General features: G+C 42.9%; 1 protein-coding gene across 1 annotated transcript in view; it reads right to left on the bottom strand.

The window, feature by feature from the left end:
- Positions 1 to 23,935, bottom strand: part of TRPC1 (transient receptor potential cation channel subfamily C member 1) — a 147,672-nt gene that overhangs the window by 48,988 nt on the left and 74,749 nt on the right. Inside the window, exons 8-10 of the mRNA XM_073579104.1 lie at positions 23,226 to 23,365; positions 22,703 to 22,846; positions 9,443 to 9,618 (exon numbers count right to left, since the gene is read on the bottom strand). Of these exons, the coding sequence (XP_073435205.1) occupies positions 9,443 to 9,618; positions 22,703 to 22,846; positions 23,226 to 23,365 (460 nt within the window). The remainder of the gene's footprint in view (positions 1 to 9,442; positions 9,619 to 22,702; positions 22,847 to 23,225; positions 23,366 to 23,935) is intronic.

The raw sequence follows: 23,935 nt of genomic DNA, 5'->3' as shown, positions 1-23,935 counted from the left end.
ATCTGTCGTAACTGTCGCAGGCCAGGCCACATCGCCATTTACTGTCATTTAAATGAGCAACCCCTGGGGCAGAGGGCCAACCCCCAGGAATAGGATCCCCGGGCCCAAAGAACTGGAGAGCCAAGTATGTTGGAGGGAGACCAATCCTTCCAGTGGTGATTGACAGCATCCCCATGAACGCATTGCTGGACACTGGCTCCCAGGTGACCACCATGCCGTACATTCTGTACAAGAGGTACTGGGCTGACTCTGAACTCACCCATGGCCCAACTGATGAACTGACAGTAGTTGCCAGTAATGGCCAGTCTTTATCCCAAGTAGGATGTAAAGAAATTACTGTTAAAGTGGGTAGAGTAGAGCTAAAATCTCAAGGTCTGATAGTTGTGGATACTGATCGACGTGAATGTAATCCCATGATGACTCTTGGAACCAATGTAATTGAAAACTGTCTTTCCGAGGTTATTATCTTGTTGCAACAGGTGGCTCTGAGACTGCTGGTTCCAGTGAACAACGAGGAGATCAAGGCCCTGATGCAAAGACAACATGTAGAACTCTCTGGAGGAGAAACTGGCAGCGTCAGAGTGAGTGATGCTTTTCCCATTGCAATACCCCCCAGATGTGAAATGTTGATTTGGTGTCGGGCAGCTATAGGTCTCAGAGGAAAGGATTACCAGGCATTGGTAGAACCAGTGTATTCTGATAGCAGGCCCACTGTCCTGACAGCCAGAGGGGTAGTTGATGTCCGAAAAGGGAGAGTACCTGTACGCCTCTTGAATTGTGGGGAGGAGGAGGCCACAATACCTTGGTATGCCACAGTTGCTAAGCTGCTCACTGTTAATAACAACTCATTGCAGGCAGCAGAGCCCTTGGTCTCATCCGATCAGGTGGAGGACAATGGCTCTGTGAAGCAGCTGGAGGAGTGGTGTCAGCAACTGCAGGTGGGGACTGACTCTACACCTTCATACCAGAAAAATGGGGTATGAGCGGGTATTCAGCAAACACCCACTAGATTTTGGGCAGGCAAAAGGGGTTCAACATCATATCCCCACTGGAGATCATCCACCCATTAAAGAAAGGTACCGGCCTATACCCCCAACACAATACCAATGTGCTAAAGGTATGTTGAGAGAAATGAAGGAAGCTGGGGTTATCAGAGACAGTTGTAGCCCCTGGGCAGCTCCCATAGTTTTTGTAAAGAAAAAGGATGGTACCATGAGAATGTGTGTTGATTACAGGAAAATTATCAGCATTACACATAAAGATGCCTACCCATTACCTAGAATTGAGGAATCATTAGCTGCACTTAAAACTGCTAACTACTTTTCCACCTTGGATCTCACTAGTGGGTATTGGCAAGTTCCCGTGGCAGAGGCAGACAAGGAGAAAACAGCATTTACCACTCCAATGGGTCTCTGTGAGTTCAACTATATGCCATTCGGGCTCTGCACCACTCCAGGAACATTTCAACGGCTGATGGAGTGCTGCCTGGGACACATGAACTTTGAGACAGTCCTGTTGTACCTTGATGATGTCATTGTTTTCTCCAAGACATAAGAGGACCATCTGGAACACCTGGCTGAAGTGTTTGAAGCTTTGTCCAATTTTGGCCTAAAGGTGAAGCCTTCCAAATGTCACCTCCTGAAGCCCAAGGTACAGTACCTCGGTCATGTGGTGAGTGCAGAAGGTGTGGCACCAGATCCGGACAAAGTCACAGTCATCCGGGACTGGCCAATGTCCAGCAACCTCCATGAAGTACGTCAGTTCCATGGACTGGTAGGCTACTACCGAAGATTCATCAAAGGCTTTACTGAAATAGCCACCCCTATGCAAAATCTTCTGGTGGGCCAAGAAGACCAAACAGAAAAATGCCACCTCTGAATTGACTGAGGAGTTGGAGAGATCCTTCACTCGACTGAAGATGGCTCTCACAGGTGATGAAGTTCTGGCCTACCCAGATTATGACAAGCCCTTTGTGTTGTATACTGATGCCAGCAACGTGGGACTTGGAGCAGTACTGTCACAGGTACAGAATGGAAAAGAAAGAGTGATCTCCTACGCCAGCAGGAAGCTGCGTCCCACTGAAAGGAACCCTGACAACTACAGTTCCTTCAAGCTGGAGTTCCTTGCCATAGTCTGGGCTGTCACTGAAAGATTCAAACATTACCTAGCTTCAGCCAAGTTTATCATCTTCACGGACAACAACCCTTTGACCCACTTGGAAACTGCAAAACTAGGTGCACTGGAGCAGCGATGGATGGCTCGGCTGTCTAACTATGAATTTACTATCAAGTACCGAGCAGGGCACAAGAACGCCAATGCTGATGCACTGTCCAGAATGCCTAATCTGTCAGATGCAGGAGTAGACCCTGAGGCTCTTGAAGAAATAGAGTTACCTCCCTTCCACCGGCCACTTGCAGCTCAACGTGCTCAAGGAGTGAGAAACAGACGGTCTGGCTTGAAAGAGGTCACCTTAAACCCCTTGCTTCATCATGACTGGGCAGAAACGCAAGATAGTGACCCTGCAGTCCGCCTGGTGAAGGAGCTACAGTCACAAGCTGACTCACGCCCAGAGTCGGATGCTCCTGAAGAAACCCAGCAGTTGTGGAAGGAAAGAGGTCGGCTGTTTATCTATGAAGGAAAGCTGTGCCGGAGGAGTATCAATGCCCGCACTCATGAGCTGGTCTGGCAGGTGATAGTCCCAAAGAGAGAGGCATCAATGGTCTAGGCATCAATGGTCTTGGAAGCATACCACAATGGAGCTGGACACTTCGGATGGAAGAAGTTAGAAGTATTGCTCCGGGAGAGCTTCTACTGGACTGGTATGAGGAAAGCCATTGAAAAGTGGTGCCGTGCCGAGAGTGTGGACAATGTACCTGTGCAAAAATGTTCGAAACAGCCAGAGAGCTCCTCTGCAGCCAATAATGACCAAGCAGCCATTCGAGTTGGTCGCCCTGGACCATGTGAAGCTGGTTCCTAGCTGGTCAGGCTACATCTATGCTCTTACCATCGTGGACCATTACTCAAGACTCCTGGTAGTTGTGCCTGTCAAGGATCAAACAGCCAGGACAGCAGCCAGAGCATTCCAACAGCACTTCTGTAGACCACATGGGTATCCTGAGCGAGTGCTTACTGATCAAGGTCCCGCTTTCGAGGCAGAAGTGTTCCAGGAATTCTGTAACTTGTATGGTTGCAAGAAGATCCGGACAACACCCTACCATCCACAGACCAATGGCATGTGTGAGAAGATGAACCAGGTAGTGATTGACCTACTGAAGACATTGCCTTTGGAGGAGAGAAGTCTGTGGCCAGAAAAGTTTCCAGATCTGGTAGACCTCTACAACCATATCCCAGTGAATTCCACCAACTGTACCCCAGCCTATCTAATGAGAGCAAGGCCTGGTAAACTGCCTATTGATTTGGACATGGGAGTCCTGACACCTGAAGTAACGTCACCAGATGCTGACTGGGATGCAGAAAGACAACAACAGTACAGAAGAGTACAAGAGTGTGTGGAAAAGAGTCTAGCTCAGGCAAGACAAAAGCAGGAGAAGCTTTACAATCAAAATGCGCCTGCCATTCCTTTGTCACCAGGAGAACAAGCCTTAAAAAAGAAAAGAAAATTGCATAAATTGGATGACCAATGGGAAGCTGAACCTTATACCATTCTGCCCTCAAACCTCGACAATATCAAAGTATGCCTTGTTAGTAAAGATGGAGGAGAAACCTCAGCAGCAATATCAAGGGATCATTTGAAATTATGCCATGACCAATTAAAAGAAAGAATGGAAAAACAAAGCAACATCCTAGAAGAAGAAGAGAAGGTCAGCACCATACTTGGAGAATTTCCTGCAAATTGGACCAAAGTAAATGATGCTATAGTGGTGCCAGTGTTGACATTTCCCCAATTGGTAGCACAGAAAGATGTGACTCAATAAAATCCTGAAGATCAGGAAAATCAGGCAGCAGATGCCACACCAGCAGTGGAGCCAGAGAACCCTCGCCCTGCCAGTGGTGAATCTGTTATACCCATGGTGAGTCTAAGAGTTCCTAGACAATCTAGTATCCCCGTGCTACACACCAGACAACCAGAGAGATTTCCAGTCACACCAGTGTTACGCAGGTCTACCCGTACTACACAAGGTATACCACCCATCAGATATCATGTATAGATAAGTAAATGTAAATGTTGAAATTGTATGTATATATGTAACTGTTTTCAAGTTTTGTGCCTACAGGTAATCTGTAAGAGTTTCCTTTGAATTTGCCAGTTTTACCTTGTTTCATGGACACTCAACCACAGGACTGTGTGTGGTCAAAAACTTTCCTTGTAAATAGTTCACCATTTGTCCAGGAATGGACCATGGACATTGATGCTGGACTTATCATCATAGGACTATTTTTAGAGCTCTTGGTTTTTTGTAATTTTTCCTTTTTCAACCTTGTACAATTATAACTGTTCACTTTGTATAACTGTTTATATGTTTTCATGTTTTGTTCAGCCCAGGAGTGCTGACTTGCACTAGGGGGGAATGTGGCGCCCCCAGGAGTATGGCCGCCACAGTGGCTTTGCCTTCCTCCAGGGAGGGTAATGCCAGACTTGGGAGCAATGACGGGTCTCTCTCGCAGTTAACCTATACATGCAACACAGTTCCACTCCAGGCCAGCAGGGGGGGCTCTGAACCAGAATTAAGGGGAGTAGTGCTCTCTGAGGGCCAAGAGGAAGGAGTGGGTAGTTAGTGTGAGGAGGGTGAAGTGTGCAGACATGAGGAAGAAGCACGGAGATCGAGCAGAGAGGAAAGGCTCATCTCCAGTGACAGCGCATGAACTGGAGCCTGGTCTCCACGGCTGTATGGATATTAATGGTCCTGCTACAGACACCAGAGGAGTAGTGGGCTGTAAATGCACTACTCCCATCTAAGACTTGAGGGCACAACAGCAACATTGATAGTGAGCCAGGACTTAGGAGAAAGGAGTCCCCGAAACAGGCTACAGCTGTCTGCCATATAAGGAAAGTTCTTGGGAACATCTGTCAGGAGGAACTTCAGTGTAAATCGGTACTGGAGATCCCTCACATAAGCGCTAGGAAGGAGACTGCACAGCCCATCTGTTGAGAGAGAATCCCTGAGTTGCTTCCAGGCTAGCCTGCTCCGGTACCATCTGTAATCAGGACCCTGGACTGCATTTGCCAAGTAAAGGTACAGAAACTGCACCCCGCTGTGTCTTTGTCTGCTTCCTACCCTTCCGGCACTGCTACATCCCCATGTCAACCACATCTACACTGTCCTGGGACTACAGCTTCACCTGTGGGGAGCTTTTACATCTTTGCTGCACCATACCATCAGTCCCAGTGGATCTGCATGCAGAGACAGCTTAACACCTCCCTTGCCGAACACCACAGGTGGCGTCACGAACTATTCATTCAATTAACTACATTCCACCTTTCAATCTCCCTATTACTTGGGCGCCCAGGGCCACGGGCCGGGTCACTGCTGCTGTGACACATCCCGCTGATACCGGCCCGGTACCGAGTACCCCACAGGTCTGGGAGGGCGACCCAGAAGCACTGTCATCAATCTCTACACAATTAATTCTTCTGCTTTCCATTAAGTCTATGACTTAACATGATTAAAAACTGACCAGCTGAATCCTTCTAAGCTCTATGTAGAAACAGGAAGTCTGTTTTCCCTGCACAAGTCATGAGTTACTGCAAAAGTCTATGGCAGGGTGGAGGAGCAGAATAGCTGGGTCAGTAGTTGAAGAAGGGAAATTAATCATGCAGGAATAAGAGACTTCCTGTTTCTGAATGGAGCAAAGAAAAGAGTAGAATTAGATGGGTAGAAAGGCAAAATGAGCAATTGTAAGTACAGGGTACTCTATAATATGATGACTGCAATATACTAAGAGGATAAAAACTTTGATGGAAGTGTTTCTTTAAATCTCCCATTTTGGTGTAATTGCACTAGCACTTATTTTTTGGCACAGTTTTTCTTTCATTATGAAATTCTGTATGCTGCTACTATTAGTGATGAACGCAAGTGTTTGTTACTCATGTTTGCAGAGGGTGCTTGAGTATGCACTGAGTATTGTGGGTGCTTGAGTGACATGTTCGAGTCCCCAAAGCCACATGTTTTGCAGCTGTTATACAGCCATAAAACATGAAGATATTGCCTAACTAACATGGGCAATCTACGCATATTTTGTGGGTGTCTAACTGTAATACCACAGCTGCCGGGGGGGGGGGTAGCTTCTTCTGTGCTGGAGGCTGTTCCATCTCCGGTATGCTGTTCACTTTTGAGACTCAAATGACTGCAGACAGAGGCTGGAAACAACTCAAACAGTTCAAATTTATTCTCTTCAGGTCACAGCACATCCACAACAGCTTCTGGACTCTGTACTCGGTACCAGCAATACATCTTCATCTACAGCAGCACGTTACTTCTTCTTCCGTTACACACGTTTGAACCACACAAGCAAGTGAGCACGCCACACGGAACACAGTGAACACAGTACTTCGTCCCATCTTCCTGCGACCGACTTCAGCCCACGAAGGTACCGGTCTACTCCGTTAAAGCTCACCCCTTTACGGCACTGTTGCTCCTGTACGTGTACTAGGCTATCAGCTCACTAGACTCTTGACACAGGTCCCGCACTCCAGCTGCCACTTCCACAGGGGGCTCACCCACTGACCTCCCTGGCTTGACAATTCCAGACACGGGCTGGTTTCCACAGACTGGCTTTACCGTCACTTCAGTTCTTCGTTTATAGTTGACTTGACTACTGAGACTCTTCCATTAGCCTCCCTAGTCCTCCAGTTCCCAGTCTCTAACTGTAGAACCTCCAGTGACCTTCCTCACTGGCTGCTGCTGTAAGCATCTGCTGTACTCCACTGTCCAGTATGGCTACCCCCGGCTCAGCTAACTCATGAGGGAAAAACTATCTCCTTTTTGCTCCTGGCTAGCCACTCCTCTAATTAACCCTTCTGAAGGCTCCCAACTTGTTGTGCTCAGTGCCCCCATCTAGTGTCTTTTTACTAATACTACACTTATCGCTAAATCTCTATCTAACTAATGTCATGTGGCCGCAAACACACACATACACATGACATACATACTGCGCACAGAAATGTAATGAATACAACAAATATACACTTCTACAGGGCTATACCCTGACCTCCTTACATAACAGCCGTGAAACATGCGGCCGCGGAGACTCAAACATGTCAATCGGGCACTCAGTGCATCCTCAGCAAACTTGAGTAATGGGCATCTGCTCTCATGACTAGCTACTATATATTATCATCTACCATTCAGATTAATTACTATTTCCCAAACAGTATATTTTTAAAACCTATTTATAACTGCTGCATATATTTTTTTGCATTTTTCTTTATCTAGTGCATATTTTCTGCTGCCCAGTCCATGTTTTGAATCATGTACCTTATCATACATCTTGTCTTTTTTTGTCATGTCCTTGTCATGTTGTGTCATTATGTGTTTTTAAGCCAATCATTAATAAATGTAGTACATATTCTTCTTCTATTAACAACTGTATATATAATGTTTGTTATAGGGGTCCTTTTCGCTTCCATTAGTCATTTGTGTACTCACAGTATTTCCCTTGTATCTTTTGCTTTGTTTTTTTTTAAGGTATTTCCATCTAAATTGGTTATTCTTATGAATATTGAATGTGGGCTGGTGAAGTTTTGTGTGCTGCTTTTTATATCCAGTCCGACCCTGAATACATATATAATTCATCCAGTGCCATTCTTTCACTTCCAAGCACTTCGAGGAGAAGCAAGGCAAACTCAGGTAAGTGGGTCACATAAATCAGATAATTTGTCCCTATTATAAAGTGCTTCTAATAAAAATTGACAGTGTCTAGTGAGTTTCAGACAACTCATTTGTAAATGTGCAATAGGGAAAACAGTATTATAATGTCAGAACAATTATTTATTGCATTAGGTAAACCACAGCACATTGGGAGTGGATATACCGGTGCTTCTCACAAAATCAGAATATCATCAAAAAGTTAATTTATTTCAGTTCTTCAAAACAAAAAGTGAAACTCATATATTATATAGAGTCATTACAAACAGAGTGATCTATTTCAAGTGTTTATTTCTGCTAATGTTGATGATTATGGCTTACAGCCAATGATAACCTAAAAGTCATTATCTCACTAAATTAGAATATTTTGTAACACCAGCTTGAAAAATGATTTTGAAATCCAAAATGTTGGCCTACGGAAATATATGTTCAGTAAATTCACTTAATACTTGGTCAGGGCTCCTTTGGCATCAATTACTGCATCAATGTGGTGTGGCATGGAGGCGATCAGCCTGTGGCACTGCTGAGGTGTTATGGAAGCCCAGGTTGCTTTGATAACAGCCTTCGGCTCATCTGCATTGTTGGGTCTGGTGTCCCTCATCTTCCACTTGTCAGAGAAAAGAGGGAGACACAAAAACGCAAATAGGGTCTTCTCAAATGTTACACAGAGTTGCCCACCAAGAGAACTACTCACCTGGTGAGAGTGAAGGAAAGACATATAGTAATTGCAGCTGCTGCAGATCCATAGGTCAGTGCAGGACCTGGTTGAAGCATACACTTAGGTAGGAAGGAAGGATCATCCCCGCACTGCCACAAGAAGAATTCCAAAAATTGTGGAGGTTTCAACATGGTTTATTCTACGCGTTTCAGGGTTCAGGTGACCCCCTTCATCAGGACAAACCACAAATATTGTCAATATGTAGCCCATGCCCATGTCCTGGATACATCTGTGTGTGGTGGTTCTTGAAGCAATGACTCCACCAGCAGTCCACTCCTTGTGAATCTTCCCCAAATATTTGAATCTCCTTTTCTTAACAATCCTTTAAGGCAGCGGTTATCCCAGTTGCTTGTGCACCTTTTTCTACCACACTTTTTCCTTACACTCAACTTTCCATTAATATGCTTGGATACAGCACTCTGTGAACAGCCAGCTTCTTTAGCAATGACCTTTTGTGGCTTACCCTCTTTGTGGAGTGTGTCAATGACTGCCTTCAGGACATCTGTCAAGTCAGCAGTCTTCCCCATGATTGTGGAGCCTACTGAAATAGACCTTTTTAAACACTTAGGAATCCTTTGCAGATGTGTTTTGTTAACTATTCTAATTTACTGAGATAATGACTTTTGGGTTTTCATTAGCTGTAAGCCATAATTATCAACATGAACAGAAATACACACTTGAAATAGATCACTCTGTTTGTAATGACTCTATATAATATATGAGTTTCACTGAAATAAATTAACTTTTTGATGGTATTCTAATTTTGTGAAGAGCACCCATAGATGCTAATACAGGTATATAACTGGTCATGGCCAATAAGCTTATTAAAAATGTTACAAACGTATCACTGATATTCATTTTTTCAATCAAAGTTGCCTAAAATGATTAAGGGACTTACGAGTGGAAGGTGTCATTGGTCTGGCGTTCACAAAATATCCCAACACAGTCCTTGGTTTCACTGACTGTATATCCTTTATCATACAATTGTGTCAGTCCAATGGTAAATGAAAATAAGACCAGAAGGAACATGCCAAGGAATTTTCCAAAATCTTGTAACATCTGGCCCATGGATATCTGAAAAATATTGATAATTATTGTAAATTATTAATAAAATAATGTTTATACCGTGTCGATGTACATACATTTTTGGATTTTATTATTTATGTATGTAGTGACCAATTGCAAATCTGTTTCCACTGACAATTCACACTGGATACCATAATCAAATATAGAGCAATAGTGGGCAAATACATAATGTTCTTCAGAAAAATGTACTGGATCCTTCAACCTTTAGTACAGTAGAATACAAACCCATAAATACTATTTTTGCTCTCATGAACTTCAGACTTCAAAGCAAAAACTAGATTCTAGATTCAGATTTCCTCCTTTTTTAGGATTAAATGGTTTAATGTCTGAAGTCCTTAGAATTTTTTCCTGCAGCAGAAAGCAGACACGCTTGACTTCCCACGGTTAGCAGAGTCAGGTTGTTGTCCATTTTCTGGCAAATGCATTCAGGGAAATGGTTATGAAACAGAGAGGCATTAGAGTATAAATCCAGCCATGATTATATTCAGCTCAGATTACAGCTGGAGGATAACACTTGATGTGCTGTCCTGACATTCCTGGCTCAGTTGGTTACTAGATACAGCTGAGATTGTTATCTGCCCATTCTTCCTCTAGGTTACAGAAACAAAAGTCATGTTGGGGTTGCAGGTGTATGAAGGCTTAAGCCCCCGTCACACACAAGGTTTGTGACGCAACAGCGATCTCACCAGCGAGATCTCTGTGTGTGACACTTATCAGTGATCCTGCCGGGTATCGCTGATCGTCCTGGAATGGCCAGGACATTTTTTTAATCGCTGGTCTCTCGCTGGCCAGCACGTATCACTGTGTGTGGCAGGCGGGAGACCAGCGATCAGCGAGCTGGAGCTGGTAACCAAGGTAAACATCGGGTTTCTAAGTGCCGCACGGCGCTTAGAAACCCGATGTGTACCTTGGCTACCGGCTCCCTGCACCAGCGTGCTGGTAACTAAGGTACACAGTGGGTAACTAAGCAACGTGCGTTGCTTGTTACCCGCGTGTCGCTGTCCTGATCGCTGGTTAAGCTGCCTGTTTGGCAGCTCACCAGCGATCATGTAGCGACACACCAGCGATCCTGACAAGTTCATATCGTTGTCGGGATCGCTGGTGAGTCGCTATGTGTGGCGGGGCCCTTACACTCACTAGGAAATAATAACATAGCAATCATATCATGATGCTCCTGTGTTAGCCCAATATTTTATTGTGTGCATTGCTAACATTTAGAAATATAAGATTTACAAGTGTACACACTGCAAGATTTCATGACCTTCATTAAGGATGGTAAAGTAGATTCATTTTGGTTGGCCATAAATGACCCATTCTTCTGTGGTCCTTCGCCATATCACAGTATGCAGGATATTAAGATGAAGATGTAGCCAGGAATTCACAATTTTGCTTCTTTTTGATGCATAGTAAAAACTATAGCAGCTATAGAGTCAAATGCAGATTTAAGCTCCTCAGGAGCGAAGATATGCTGCTTTCAGAAAGCTAGTATAGCTGATCGTGGGCACGCAGTCTAAGGGATGGAGGAGCCATTTTTTATTTTTAATTTTGCCTTATATACAAGGTTCCTAACATTTTTTCCTGTAGAATTCATTTTATCTTTGGTTTTGTATGTTTTACAGTCAGTCCGTAAAAGTGAAGTAATACTGACAATATTGTTCCCAGCAGCGACTTGTGAGTCAGAGTGCTTCCAGGGTCTTCCATTTGAGCGCTGTTTCTATCCATTTCAGTGATTTTCCTGCCTCCACAGCCCTCCTGTTAGGATCTTTCAAAAAATGTTCAAGTTTCCCGTTGATTTCCAATATACTCGGTACTTGATTTGAGCCCATCCAAGAGTCCGACCTGCTCAATTCGAGTACCGAACACTTCAGTGCTTGTTCATCACTAATAATCACCAGATCTCATGTATAAGTGGTGCTGGGCTCAGGTGCATGCTTAACCGAGGTAATAGACGTTGTGCCTATTACAGATTTTGTATTTGAGTACAAGATCTTATTAATAATAATAATAATAATCTTTATTTATATAGCGCCAACATATTCCGCAGCACTTTACAGTTGAACAGTTTCAAACACAACAGTCATAAGTAATAACGTTAACAATACAATAATTAAAGCGAAATAAGACGACCCTGCTCGTGGGAGCTTACAATCTACAATGAGGTGGGGGCGATACAAAGCACAGGTTTGTATTTACAATGATGTATTTACAATGATGGTCCAGCCATCTTCAGGCAGTGGGGGATAGATGGAGATAGTGAATGGGCAACACACATACAAGCATAAAATGACTTTGATTACTGAATGTGATAGGCCGCTCTGAACAAGTGTGTTTTGAGCGAGCGCCTAAAACTATGCAAATTTTGGATGGTCCTAATATCTTGGGGTAGAGCATTCCAGAGGATTGGCGCAGCACGGGAGAAGTCTTGGAGTCGGGAGTGGGAGGTACGGATTAGGGCAGAGGTTTAGAAGCTTCACGTTATTAGAGGATTACGGATTAGAGCTTCACGTTATTACTCTGACCCAGCTCTTTCACTAACTCCACTACATTTCAAGTCAAACAGACATGTGCAAACACAGCTGCCTCTGTATTGTTTTCTAAGGCCAGGGTCACACTTGCGAGAAACTCACACAGGTCTCTCGCATCAATACCTGGCACTGCCGCCAGCACTTGGACCGGAATGTGTGGCTGCATGTATTTCTAAGCAGCTGAGTGCTCTGGTACCGAGTGCCGGCGGCAGTGCCGGGTATTGAGATGCGCGTGTGACACCGGCCTAAGACTGGAGTCACATTAAATATATGAAAAAATCGGTCTGATTCTCACTGCCGAGAGTCGCACAAGTGTCATGCGAGTACAATCCAATTTTTCACACTTAGCATCCGATTTACATCCAAATGCAGTGCGATTGCTATCCAATTGCAATAGTAGTAAAGGAGTAGTTAGTTCCAGCTGTGTATAAAATTTTCTTCTTTATTAAATCATGTTAAAATGCACATATATCAGATGTGCTCTCTAAAAAGTGCCACCATCACAGACAGAGGCTACGCGTTTCGAGCTTGACGATCTTTGTCCAAGTCATACTAGTACCTATACACTTGTCTCTATATAGAGAAATTTATCCAGTCACGGTACATTTCAACATCACATGACAGACAAAAAGGTCCTTTGCAAATTAAAAGCATCAACCATGACATATATAAAACAGAACACATGAAAAATAATAGAAAAAACATGATAAATTAACAATAATGTAACATTAGATCATTTCTTTTGTTAAAACCACCAGGGATTCTAGTATTTAGATGATAGATCCAATAAGCTTCTTGTGTGAGGAGACGCCATCTGGCATCCCCCACACGAAATGGTGTATTAACACATTCAATACCTTGTACCTGAAAATGTGCAGTATTACGGGCATGTTGTGATATAAAATGGTAGGAGGCTGCTGACACGTTACGATCCATATTATTGGTGTTATTATCCAATTGCAATGCAATTTTAACATGAGATTTTACATAGAGAAATTCTCTATGTCATTTACACATAGTTTTCAAAGGAAATATTCTTCAAAACAAATATATATATATATATATATATATATATATACAGTATATATATATATATACTGTATAATAGATAGACAGATAGAATAAAAGCCAGCAATTCATCAGCCGCGTACAGTAAAATCACAGCGGGACAGGTTGGAATAGAATAAATAGAATAGATATATACACATAGAATACATAGATATAAAGATGTCAATGATACACAGACATATGTGTATATTTTATATAGATAGGTTCATAGAAGAAAAGCCAGCAACTCAGCAGCCACGTACTGTAAAATCACAACAGCAGCCAAAAGCATAGAATAGATAGATTGCATACAGTATATACACATAGAATAGAAAGATACATAGATTTCAGTGACATACAGTGGGGAAAAAAAGTATTTAGTCAGTCAGCAATAGTGCAAGTTCCACCACTTAAAAAGATGAGAGGCGTCTGTAATTTACATCATAGGTAGACCTCAACTATGGGAGACAAACTGAGAAAAAAAAATCCAGAAAATCACATTGTCTGTTTTTTTTTTCATTTTATTTGCATATTATGGTGGAAAATAAGTATTTGGTCAGAAACAAAATTTCATCTCAATACTTTGTGATATATCCTTTGTTGGCAATGACAGAGGTCAAACGTTTTCTGTAAGTCTTCACAAGGTTGCCACACACTGTTGTTGGTATGTTGGCCCATTCCTCCATGCAGATCTCCTCTAGAGCAGTGATGTTTTTGGCTTTTCGCTTGGCAACACGGACTTTCAACTCCCTCCAAAGGTTTTCTATAGGGTTGAGATCTGGAGACTGGCTAGGCCACTCCAGGACCTTGAAATGCTTCTTACGAAGCCACTCCTTCATTGCCCTGGCGGTGTGCTTTAGATCATTGTCATGTTGAAAGACCCAGCCACGTTTCATCTTCAATGCCCTTGCTGATGGAAGGAGGTTTGCACTCAAAATCTCACGATACATAGCCCCATTCATTCTTTCATGTACCCGGATCAGTCGTCCTGGCCCCTTTGCAGAGAAACAGCCCCAAAGCATGATGTTTCCACCACCATGCTTTACAGTAGGTATGGTGTTTGATGGATGCAACTCAGTATTCTTTTTCCTCCAAACACGACAAGTTGTGTTTCTACCAAACAGTTCCAGTTTGGTTTCATCAGACCATAGGACATTCTCCCAAAACTCCTCTGGATCATCCAAATGCTCTCTAGCAAACTTCAGACGGGCCCGGACATGTACAGGCTTAAGCAGTGGGACACGTCTGGCACTGCAGGATCTGAGTCCATGGTGGCGTAGTGTGTTACTTATGGTAGGCCTTGTTACATTGGTCCCAGCTCTCTGCAGTTCATTCACTAGGTCCCCCCGCGTGGTTCTGGGATTTTTGCTCACCGTTCTTGTGATCATTCTGACCCCACGGGGTGGGATTTTACGTGGAGCACCAGATCGAGGGAGATTATCAGTGGTCTTGTATGTCTTCCATTTTCTAATTATTGCTCCCACAGTTGATTTCTTCACTCCAAGCTGGTTGGCTATTGCAGATTCAGTCTTCCCAGCCTGGTGCAGGGCTACAATTTTGTTTCTGGTGTCCTTTGACAGCTCTTTGGTCTTCACCATAGTGGAGTTTGGAGTCAGACTGTTTGAGGGTGTGCACAGGTGTCTTTTTATACTGATAACAAGTTTAAACAGGTGCCATTACTACAGGTAATGAGTGGAGGAAAGAGGAGACTCTTAAAGAAGAAGTTACAGGTCTGTGAGAGCCAGAAATCTTGATTGCTTGTTTCTGACCAAATACTTATTTTCCACCATAATATGCAAATAAAATGAAAAAAAAACAGACAATGTGATTTTCTGGATTTTTTTTTCTCAGTTTGTCTCCCATAGTTGAGGTCTACCTATGATGTAAATTACAGACGCCTCTCATCTTTTTAAGTGGTGGAACTTGCACTATTGCTGACTGACTAAATACTTTTTTTCCCCACTGTATAAAATTAGTATAGTGTGCGTGCAGCTTACTGTGCATGTATTCAATTAATAAAAGATTATTTTTCTGAAAAAAATGGCGTGCGCTGCCTCGTAATTTCCTTAACCAGCAGAGGGAAAGCCGACGGCTGGGGGCCAATGTCTGTGAAGGGGGTTATAGCCATGGAGCTTCCCAGGCTGTTAATATCAGCTCACAGCCTTTACTGGCTATTAAAATGGTGGGCCATAAAAAATGACATAGGATTCCCTTATAATTAATAACCAATAAAGACTATGCAGCTGTCCCAGAAAATGCGCATCTCTAAGATGTGCCAATTCTGGCACTTAGCTTGCTCTTCCCACTTGCCCTGTAGCGGTGGCAAGTGGGGTGATAGTTGGGGGGGTTGAGAGTTGATGCTTCTAGCCTGTTGGGGCCAGTATCCATGACTCCTTCCTAGGCTATTAATATCAGCCAACAGCTGTTTGCATAGCCTTTCTTAGTTATTAGTTATAGGGGTACCCTACATCATTTTTTTAGGATCCCCCATTTTAATAGCCAGTAAAGGCTAAGTATACAGCTGTGAGCTGATATTAATAGCCTGGGAAGCTCCATAGGTATTACCCCCTTCCCAGGTTATAAACATCTGCCCCCAGCCGATGGCTTTCCCTTTGCTGGTTAAGAAAATTACGCAGGAGCCCACACCGTTATTTTTTCAGAAAACTAGTCTTTAATTAATTAAATACATGTACAGTAAACTGTATACACACTGTAATAATTGTATATGTCACTGACATCTGCATATCAATCTTTTCTATGTGTATTTACTGTATGTAATCCATCTAGTCTTTCCTGTCAGCTCCTGCTGTGATTTTACAGTACATGGCTGCTGAATTGCTGGATTTTTTTCTATCTATCTATGATATATATATATATATATATGTGTGTGTGTGTGTGTGTGTGTGTGTCACTAACATCTATATATCTATGTATTCTATGTGTGCTTTGAGCAGGGGGTTGGACCAGATGGCCCAGGAGGTCCCTTCCAACTCTACGATTCTATGATTCTATGTATATATCTATTCTATCTATTCTATTCTGACCTGTCATTCTGTGATTTTACTGTATGCGGCAGATCAAATGCCAGCTTTTCAAACAACATCAGTGTGTAACAATCGGTCAGCACTCGCATGGTCCTAGCGCTGTGCAATTTTTTTCTTGCACCCATAGGCTTGCATTGGCGAGTCTTGGCCAAGTCTCGGTGCCAATCGCAGCCTGCAGCGATTTTACACCAATGTTGAATATGCATGAGAAAAAAAACGCTGATGTGAGCTGCCCCATAGATTAACACTGGGCCGATGTTTTCTCGCATAACACTCGGCCGTATTCTACGGTAGTGTGACTCTGGCCTAACAGGTAAAATCAACCACTGATGTACACTTGAAATCTTTTAACCAATCAGTGGACATTTTGAGACCTCCATTCTTCTGATAGATGAGGTCTCAGGTAGAGGAGAAAACATTATGTAACTAGTCTCCCGGCAGCACGGTGGCTCATTGGTTAGCATTGCAGTGCTGGGATCCTGGGTTGATATCCTACCAATGACAATATCTGTAAAGGGTTTGTGTGTTTTCCCCATGTTTGCATGGATTTCCTCCCTCATTCCAAAGACATATTGGTAGAGAATTTAGATTGTGAGCCCCAATGGGGACAGTGATAATGTCTGTAAAGTGCTGGGAAATTAATGGTGCTGTATAAGGGAGAAAAATAAATAAATCTGTATCTGATAAGTAAAGCACAACATTTGCCAAAACAACTTTGTATATAGATTTATGTTGTCAGAAGTAGAGTTTCTCATATTAATAACTATGAAAATAATGTCTTTTATTTTCCTACATGAACCATCTTATCTGATGTATAAATAGATCTTAAAATCTGAACTTGGAGAATGTGGAAAATAATAAAAACACAGTCAATGTGCTGGTCAGAGCTTGACATATAAGCTGCAGTGTGTATAAGTGAATGGTCTGTCTGTGGACTGTGAATGTGAGCATCCAAGGTAACAAATAGAGACAAAAATACATTAACCAGTTCAGGACTGAGCCATCTGACCCATCTGATCCATCCTAACTAGGCACATTTTCAGGTTTTATTCCACATGTGTGTTTAATGGGTCTAAAATATTTTCTTCTTTGGATGTTCAAATAGTTTTAATATAATTTTTTCATGATATGGTTGGAAAACGTAAAGAAACATAAGAAATACATGTCTATTTTTTTTTTATTTGCAACCACAACTCACCAGTTGACATTTTAAATTGCGTTCTCCTTTCACATGCTATTTTTTTCTAGAGGGGGCGGGGCAATAAACAAATCAGACTGGCGGTGACTCTTTTTTTCTTTTAGCTTTGGTTTATGTAATGCCAGCGTCCCTGCATGCTTCCGCTCCATCCCTCCAGCAAGGGCGCTGACTTACTCACCGCTCAGGCTGCCCTGCCATGTTCCCTGCTCCGGTTCCCGTGTCCCAGGGTCTGCACATACCACGCACGTCTCCTGGCAGCGCGCATTCCCTGTGTCTTAACGAGACAGTGGGTATACTCCTAATGTGTCCCCAGCCAATACATGGGAGGCATTTAGTACTCTTCAGGCACCTCCACCTCTTGGGAGGTGTCTGAGCAACAATGATCTTAGTCAGTCTGCAAGGTGCTATTCTGTTGTTAGGTTCCTGTACCTGTCCACTTTACCTGTACTAGTACCAGTCCAGTCTGAATCTGTATCTAAACCCAAAACCCTCCAGTGGCACCAGCCCATGAATCCTCTCCAGCGGTACCTGAACTTGAAACCGCACCTTCTGTACCTGATCCTGAAAACGCTCTGGCTGTATCTGATCTTGATACCGCTCCGGCGGCAACTGATCTTGAAAACGCACCTGCTGAATCCAAACCTGAAACTTCACCTAAGGTACCTGAACCTGAAACCACTCCTGCGGTATCTGAATCAGGGTCTGTGCTTGAAACCCACATTATCAGTTCCAGCATCAGTGTCTGTCCCGTCTGAACCAGCTCTAACATCTGTACCAGTTAAATCCGTGTCTGTATCTAGTGTCCTGAGCCTTGGGGTCAGCTGCTGCGGTACCGGGATCTGTCATGGAGTGTCACCTTGCATCTACCTGTGGCTCAAGTCTAGCCCCACCATCAGGGGCTCTAGTGAAATCCCAGGTGTTCGCTTAGTTACACCCCTTCAGACTCTCAACGGACCATGGCGCGGTGGGTCCACCCCCACCACTGCGACAATTTATTTGTTTTTTCTTACATTTTTAGTTTATTTTCTCAATTTACATAACATATCTTGGCCCCATAAGGTCTTAAAAAGTAATTTGGAGGTGAGAATTTTAACATATTTTTTTGCTGATTTCTCATATCCGGGGCTGGTATGTCAGCCCCAGTAACAGGCGAATTTCAGCCTTCTTCCTGCATAGCAGAGCTGACTGTGTCTTCTAGGACCGAGCAGTGACTGCTCCCTTTCTGGTGACTGCATGGTCCAGAGGAGGAAATAGTATTGTATTCACTTGCGCTGGTTCTACGTTGTAGACATGTAAACAGGTTACTTGGATTCAACAACGCAGATAATGAGGAGACAGTGGTACACTATTTATTTGACTAACACAGAAAGAAACTATATCAGGAAATATATTGTTAATATTTCCATACACAAAGTAAGCACTATACTATGGGTAACAATAGTAAGGTCAATACAGTATGTTATGACTATCAGAACACAGCAATTCGACTAGAATAAATATTTCTATGCAGTGCTCTTTTATATACACTGTTCTTAATGTTCTTATTATCTTATTAATAAGATTAGTCAGATCGTCTCCTGTGGCTGGTTCAGATCTGGAAACATTGTTCTACTGGTGCTGCTTATGGTCTTCTACTGGCGCTGGTCATGGACCTCTATTGTCGCTGCTTCCGAATCTTCTACTGGTGCTTGTACTGGCACTACTCACTGATTTTATACTGGCGCTGCTCCTTGGGCTGCTCAGGCCTTCTCCAGCATCTAATCGCTCTCTGACCTTTCTGTGGTGATGATGGCTGTCAGTCCACTCCACAGCCATATGACCTGCCTTGTCCAGGTTCTGGCGCCAACTCCTCCCTTCTCTGCCTGCTTGGGTCTTTTATACTTAGTAACTGCGACACAGGTGTCACCTGACCTGGCATCATCTTCAACCTCCTTCCTGTGGGAACATAGGTTCCCACTATTAGTTTCCCATTACTATAATTCTTTCATTTTTACCTTTGACCAGCAGATGGCAGTGTTCTCTCACAGATGCTAGGCTTCCTTTACTTCTTCATCCTATTACATACATAGCAATAAGGAAGGTAAACATGATAATGAATAATGTCTGCCTTCTTTGTAGGGAGTCTGTCTGTGACTACCGTCACAGCTGCATGATCTTGCTCAAGCTGCTTACACTGCATTGACATTTTAGAGCATCACTGCACAGTAAACTGTAAACTGCAAAGACGTTTATAGTCTATAGGCAGTCCAGAAGTAGTTAAGTTATAGTACACGTGAAAATGAGAAACTTTGTGATATATCTTCTTGGAAAAATGTATTTCTCACTTTGGACTGATTATCCATTGTCCAAATTTTTAAATGACAGGTAAAATCTGTTTTCTGTTTGCACTCATAAGGTTCGTTGCAGAACTATAACTGTGATTTCAGGAAAACTTGCACTAGAATGTCTGTGTCTGCCTCTAGCTCCTCCTCCCCAATTTTCACAGAATTTTAAAAGCACCAACTGTAATCACTTATCTCAGGAATGGAAAAATCTGTCATTACTAAGCACAAATTGTAAGTTTACGAGAAGAGCCATCGATCCTCTTGGTATGTCTTGAAGTAAGTGTCAGGCCTCATTCATATGTCCTTGTGATTCCTGTACAGGAAAAACCAGTACGTGTCCGTGTGTAATCCGTATGTACATAATTGACATCCATGTATCCGTTTGCTGTCCGTGTGTCACATCCGTATTGCTGGAAGATTGGTCAAAGTGTCGAGGTGCAGGTGGAATGGGGCCAGCACTACCCTGTCTTCCACACGATCCAGTCTCATTAGCCAAGAGTCTTGACCACATAATACTCACCATGATCCACCTTCCTGCCACCATAGTTAGTCCCAGGAGACAAGTGAGCCCACACTCTGTCCCTCAGAGGAGCTCTCTACATTTCCATTTATTGATTCTGTCCTCTCACCCTGCACATTTCAAGAAGGACATAAGGAGACCGTGTGTAGTGATTCCTAAATATTTCAGCAGCCACAGTCAGAAGAAGACGATGCTAGGGTAACGGCAATTAGTGCTTCATGAGGTAGGTGATGATGAGACACAGTTGCCAACAAGTGATGTTATTAAGTCAACAAGTCAGGAGGACCAGAGCGTGGAAGTGGAAGATGAGGTGGTGCACAATGAAGTCACTGACCCAACGTGGGAAGATGCCATTCTAAGTGGAGACAGCAACGCGACGAGGGAGTGATCAACAGCACTGCAACAGGCAGGAAGAGGCAATGGGGTGGCCAGAGGGAGAAGGCAGGCAATTGTTCCCCAGAGTACCTACAATCGACAAGTTCTCAAGCGAAGGGTTAGGTGTTCCACCGTGGCGCTTTTTTGTAGAAAGTGTGGACAATAAAAGAATGGTAATTTGTAAACTGTGCAATACCAAGATGAGCAGGGGACTAATGACTCACAGCCTGACCACCACCAGCATGCTCAGGGACATGTCATCAAAGCACCCAACTAGGTGGGCCGAACGCCTGGGTCCACAATCAATGTCTGCGGTTGACACCACTTCCTACTTTCCTGCGTGCTTGCCAATCCCCTGTTCAGGAAGCAGGCGCAGATGCCTCCTGCTCTGCACTGAGTTTTCTAAGTACTTATAAGTGATATATATCTCCATAGACTTCATTTTTATTAGTGAAAAAAGGGGGGGTGCTCAACTGTAGACGTGTGGTGCCTGGAAGAGAAAAAAATCAATCAAAAATATAATATAACTTAGGCACTCAAAAAGATGCTGCAAAAACTTATTGTACATAGACCCAATAGGGTTTAAATACTAAACAAGTCGACGTTATCAACTTGGGCAGCACGGTGGCTCAATGGATAGCACTTGCAGCGCTGGAGTCCTGGGTTTGAATCCCACCAAGGGCAACATCTGCAAGGAGTTTGTGTGTTCTCCCCATGTGTGCGTGGGTTTTCTCCCACATTCCAAAGACATACTGATTGTGAGCCCCATCGGGGACAGTGATGATAATGTGTGCAAGCTTTAAAGCACTGCGGAATATGTTATCGCTATATAAAGATTATTACTTGTTTAGTATCTGAACTCTATTGGGTCTATCTATGTACAATAAAACTTTTTGCAGCATGTTTTTGACTGCCGAAGTTATATCATATTCTTCATTTTTATGCTTACACCAGGTGCTAATTATACAGTATATTCACTAGTCTACATCCCTGAAATTGGGTCTATCTGTCCTGTGGTAATGTGCTTTATTATATCCTACCTGTTATAAGTTGTTGTGTCCTGTGTTTTTGACTTTTAAATGTTTTTAAGGTATTTTGTTTGGTTCTTTTTGTACCAATAAAGCATTGGGGCCAAGCGCATCCTGGGGACTTTCTCTACATGTGCATGAGGTAATACAATGCTGGATGGCTTTTTTTTGTGGCAATGTTTAATTAAGCTATGTATAATTCAGCTATGCATAATGTTGCTACTATGGCTAGATATACTGTTTTCGCTGCTGTTTAATATGAGCCTCTGATACACAATTTATGCATTGAAATCTTATTTATGCACTGGCACTTTATTACTTAGTATATACTACCTGGCAAGATTGTCAGAAGCGTATGCTAAATGCCGGTGTCTGAGTTCGACAGCAGTATTAAATGGGTTAATAGCTGTGGGTGGATTGCTATTCCACCCACGGCTGTTCCAGCTTACATGTGTCGGGAAAGATGTCGGCTCACTGCCGGAGCCCACATCAAAGGGAGGGTGTCTGACATCGGCGTATTATTACGCCTGATGTCGGATAGTGGTAAAGGGGTGGAGGAAGCATTTTTTTTTCTCTTTTTTCTCTTTTAAATCTGTCAAGTCATTATACAGGAAATAATGTTTCCTAACATTTTTTAATGGAAAATCCATTTTATCTTCGGTTTTGTATGTTTTATGTCAGTCAGTAAAAGTGGAGTAATATTCTGACAATATTGTTCCCAGCAGCGACCTGAGAGTCAGAGATGTGTCCAAGTGTCTTCCCCATGCTGTTCCCATTAAGCGCCGTTTCCATCTATTTCAGTTTCCCATTGACTTCCATAATATTCGTTACTCGAGTTGAACCTATCTGAGAGTCCAACCTGCTCGATTAGGGTACTGAGCCCTTGAGCATTTTAGTGCTCGATCAACACTAGTTGATACTGAAGCCTACACTTTGAATTTAGTTATGTGCATACCTAGCAAACAAGGTACAGTACAGTACAGATCAGTACAAATAGAGCAGAGGATTTACCTGTAATGGTCCTAGTATTGAACTAGTTGTGTACATAAAGAAAAGACGTAGATAGCTGAGTACATTGCCAAAGGCGAAAAGACCTTCTGCCACCAGTGTGGGGTGGAAAGCATCCCAGTCCTTTCGTTCTGCATTGCAGTGGAACTGTCAGATGAAGAAAATATTTGTGATTCCACATACTGTATTTCTTCAAGCAGCTGAGATAGAATACAAGTGTTCACAACACGATGGTTTATTACTGTTCTATATAATACTGATGAACCAAATGTTAAAAAGGCTGGCTAGTCACGGCCTTGCTTGGCAGATTAAAGTAAGATACTATAAGCATTTGGCTCTGAAAGATGACTATTGCTGTCCTTATTTGGGTGGTGCCCCAGTTACACTGCCCAACAAGACTAAAAATGATACAATGACGCCTAAAAGTTCACTGTGGAGATAACAAATACTGGGCACAATGTGACAAATGTTCCTACAATGTTTCCCTTTAACAGTTGTTGCTACATGAAGCACAATGTATAGTCACCTTGCAGTAAGCCACGATTTTCAGAGTGAAAGTTGCTAAATACAATGAATTCATAACAAAGCTGAGTTGATTCCGAGATTCTTCCAAGAAGTCTTCTAGACCATCATACCAAAGACGCTTCACATCTGACCAGACCATCCCTGAAAAAAATATAAAACTGTGTTATAATCAATGTCTTAAAGGGAACCTGCCAGCAGTTTTGGCTGCTACAGTTGTGGCCAAAAGTATTGACACCCCTGCAATTCTGTCAGATAATACTAAGTTTCTTCCTGAAAATGATTGCAAACACAAATTCTTTGGTATTATTATCTTCATTTAATTTGTCTTAAATGAAAAAACACAAAAGAGAATGAAGCAAAAAGCAAAACATTGATCATTTCACACAAAACTCCAAAAATGAGCCAGACAAAAGTATTGGCACCCTCAGCCTAATATTTAGTTGCACAACCTTTAGCCAAAACAACTGCGACCAACCGCTTCCAGTAACCATCAATGAGTTTCTTACAATGCTCTGCTGGAATTTTAGACCATTCTTCTTTGGCAAACTGCTCCAGGTCCCTGATATTAGAAGGGTGCCTTCTCCAAACTGCCATTTTTAGATCTCTCCACAGGTGTTCTATGAGATTCAGGTCTGGACTCATTGCTGGCCACCTTAGAAGTCTCCAGTGCTTTCTCTCAAACCATTTTCTAGTGCTTTTTGAAGTGTGTTT

This window comes from Dendrobates tinctorius, unplaced genomic scaffold (assembly GCF_039654945.1).
Source record: "Dendrobates tinctorius isolate UK_male_01 unplaced genomic scaffold, ASM3965494v1 ptg000060l, whole genome shotgun sequence".
NCBI lineage: Eukaryota > Metazoa > Chordata > Amphibia > Anura > Dendrobatidae > Dendrobates > Dendrobates tinctorius.
Note: the sequence above shows the minus strand (reverse complement) of the source record. Positions and strands in the feature narration are given on the sequence as shown.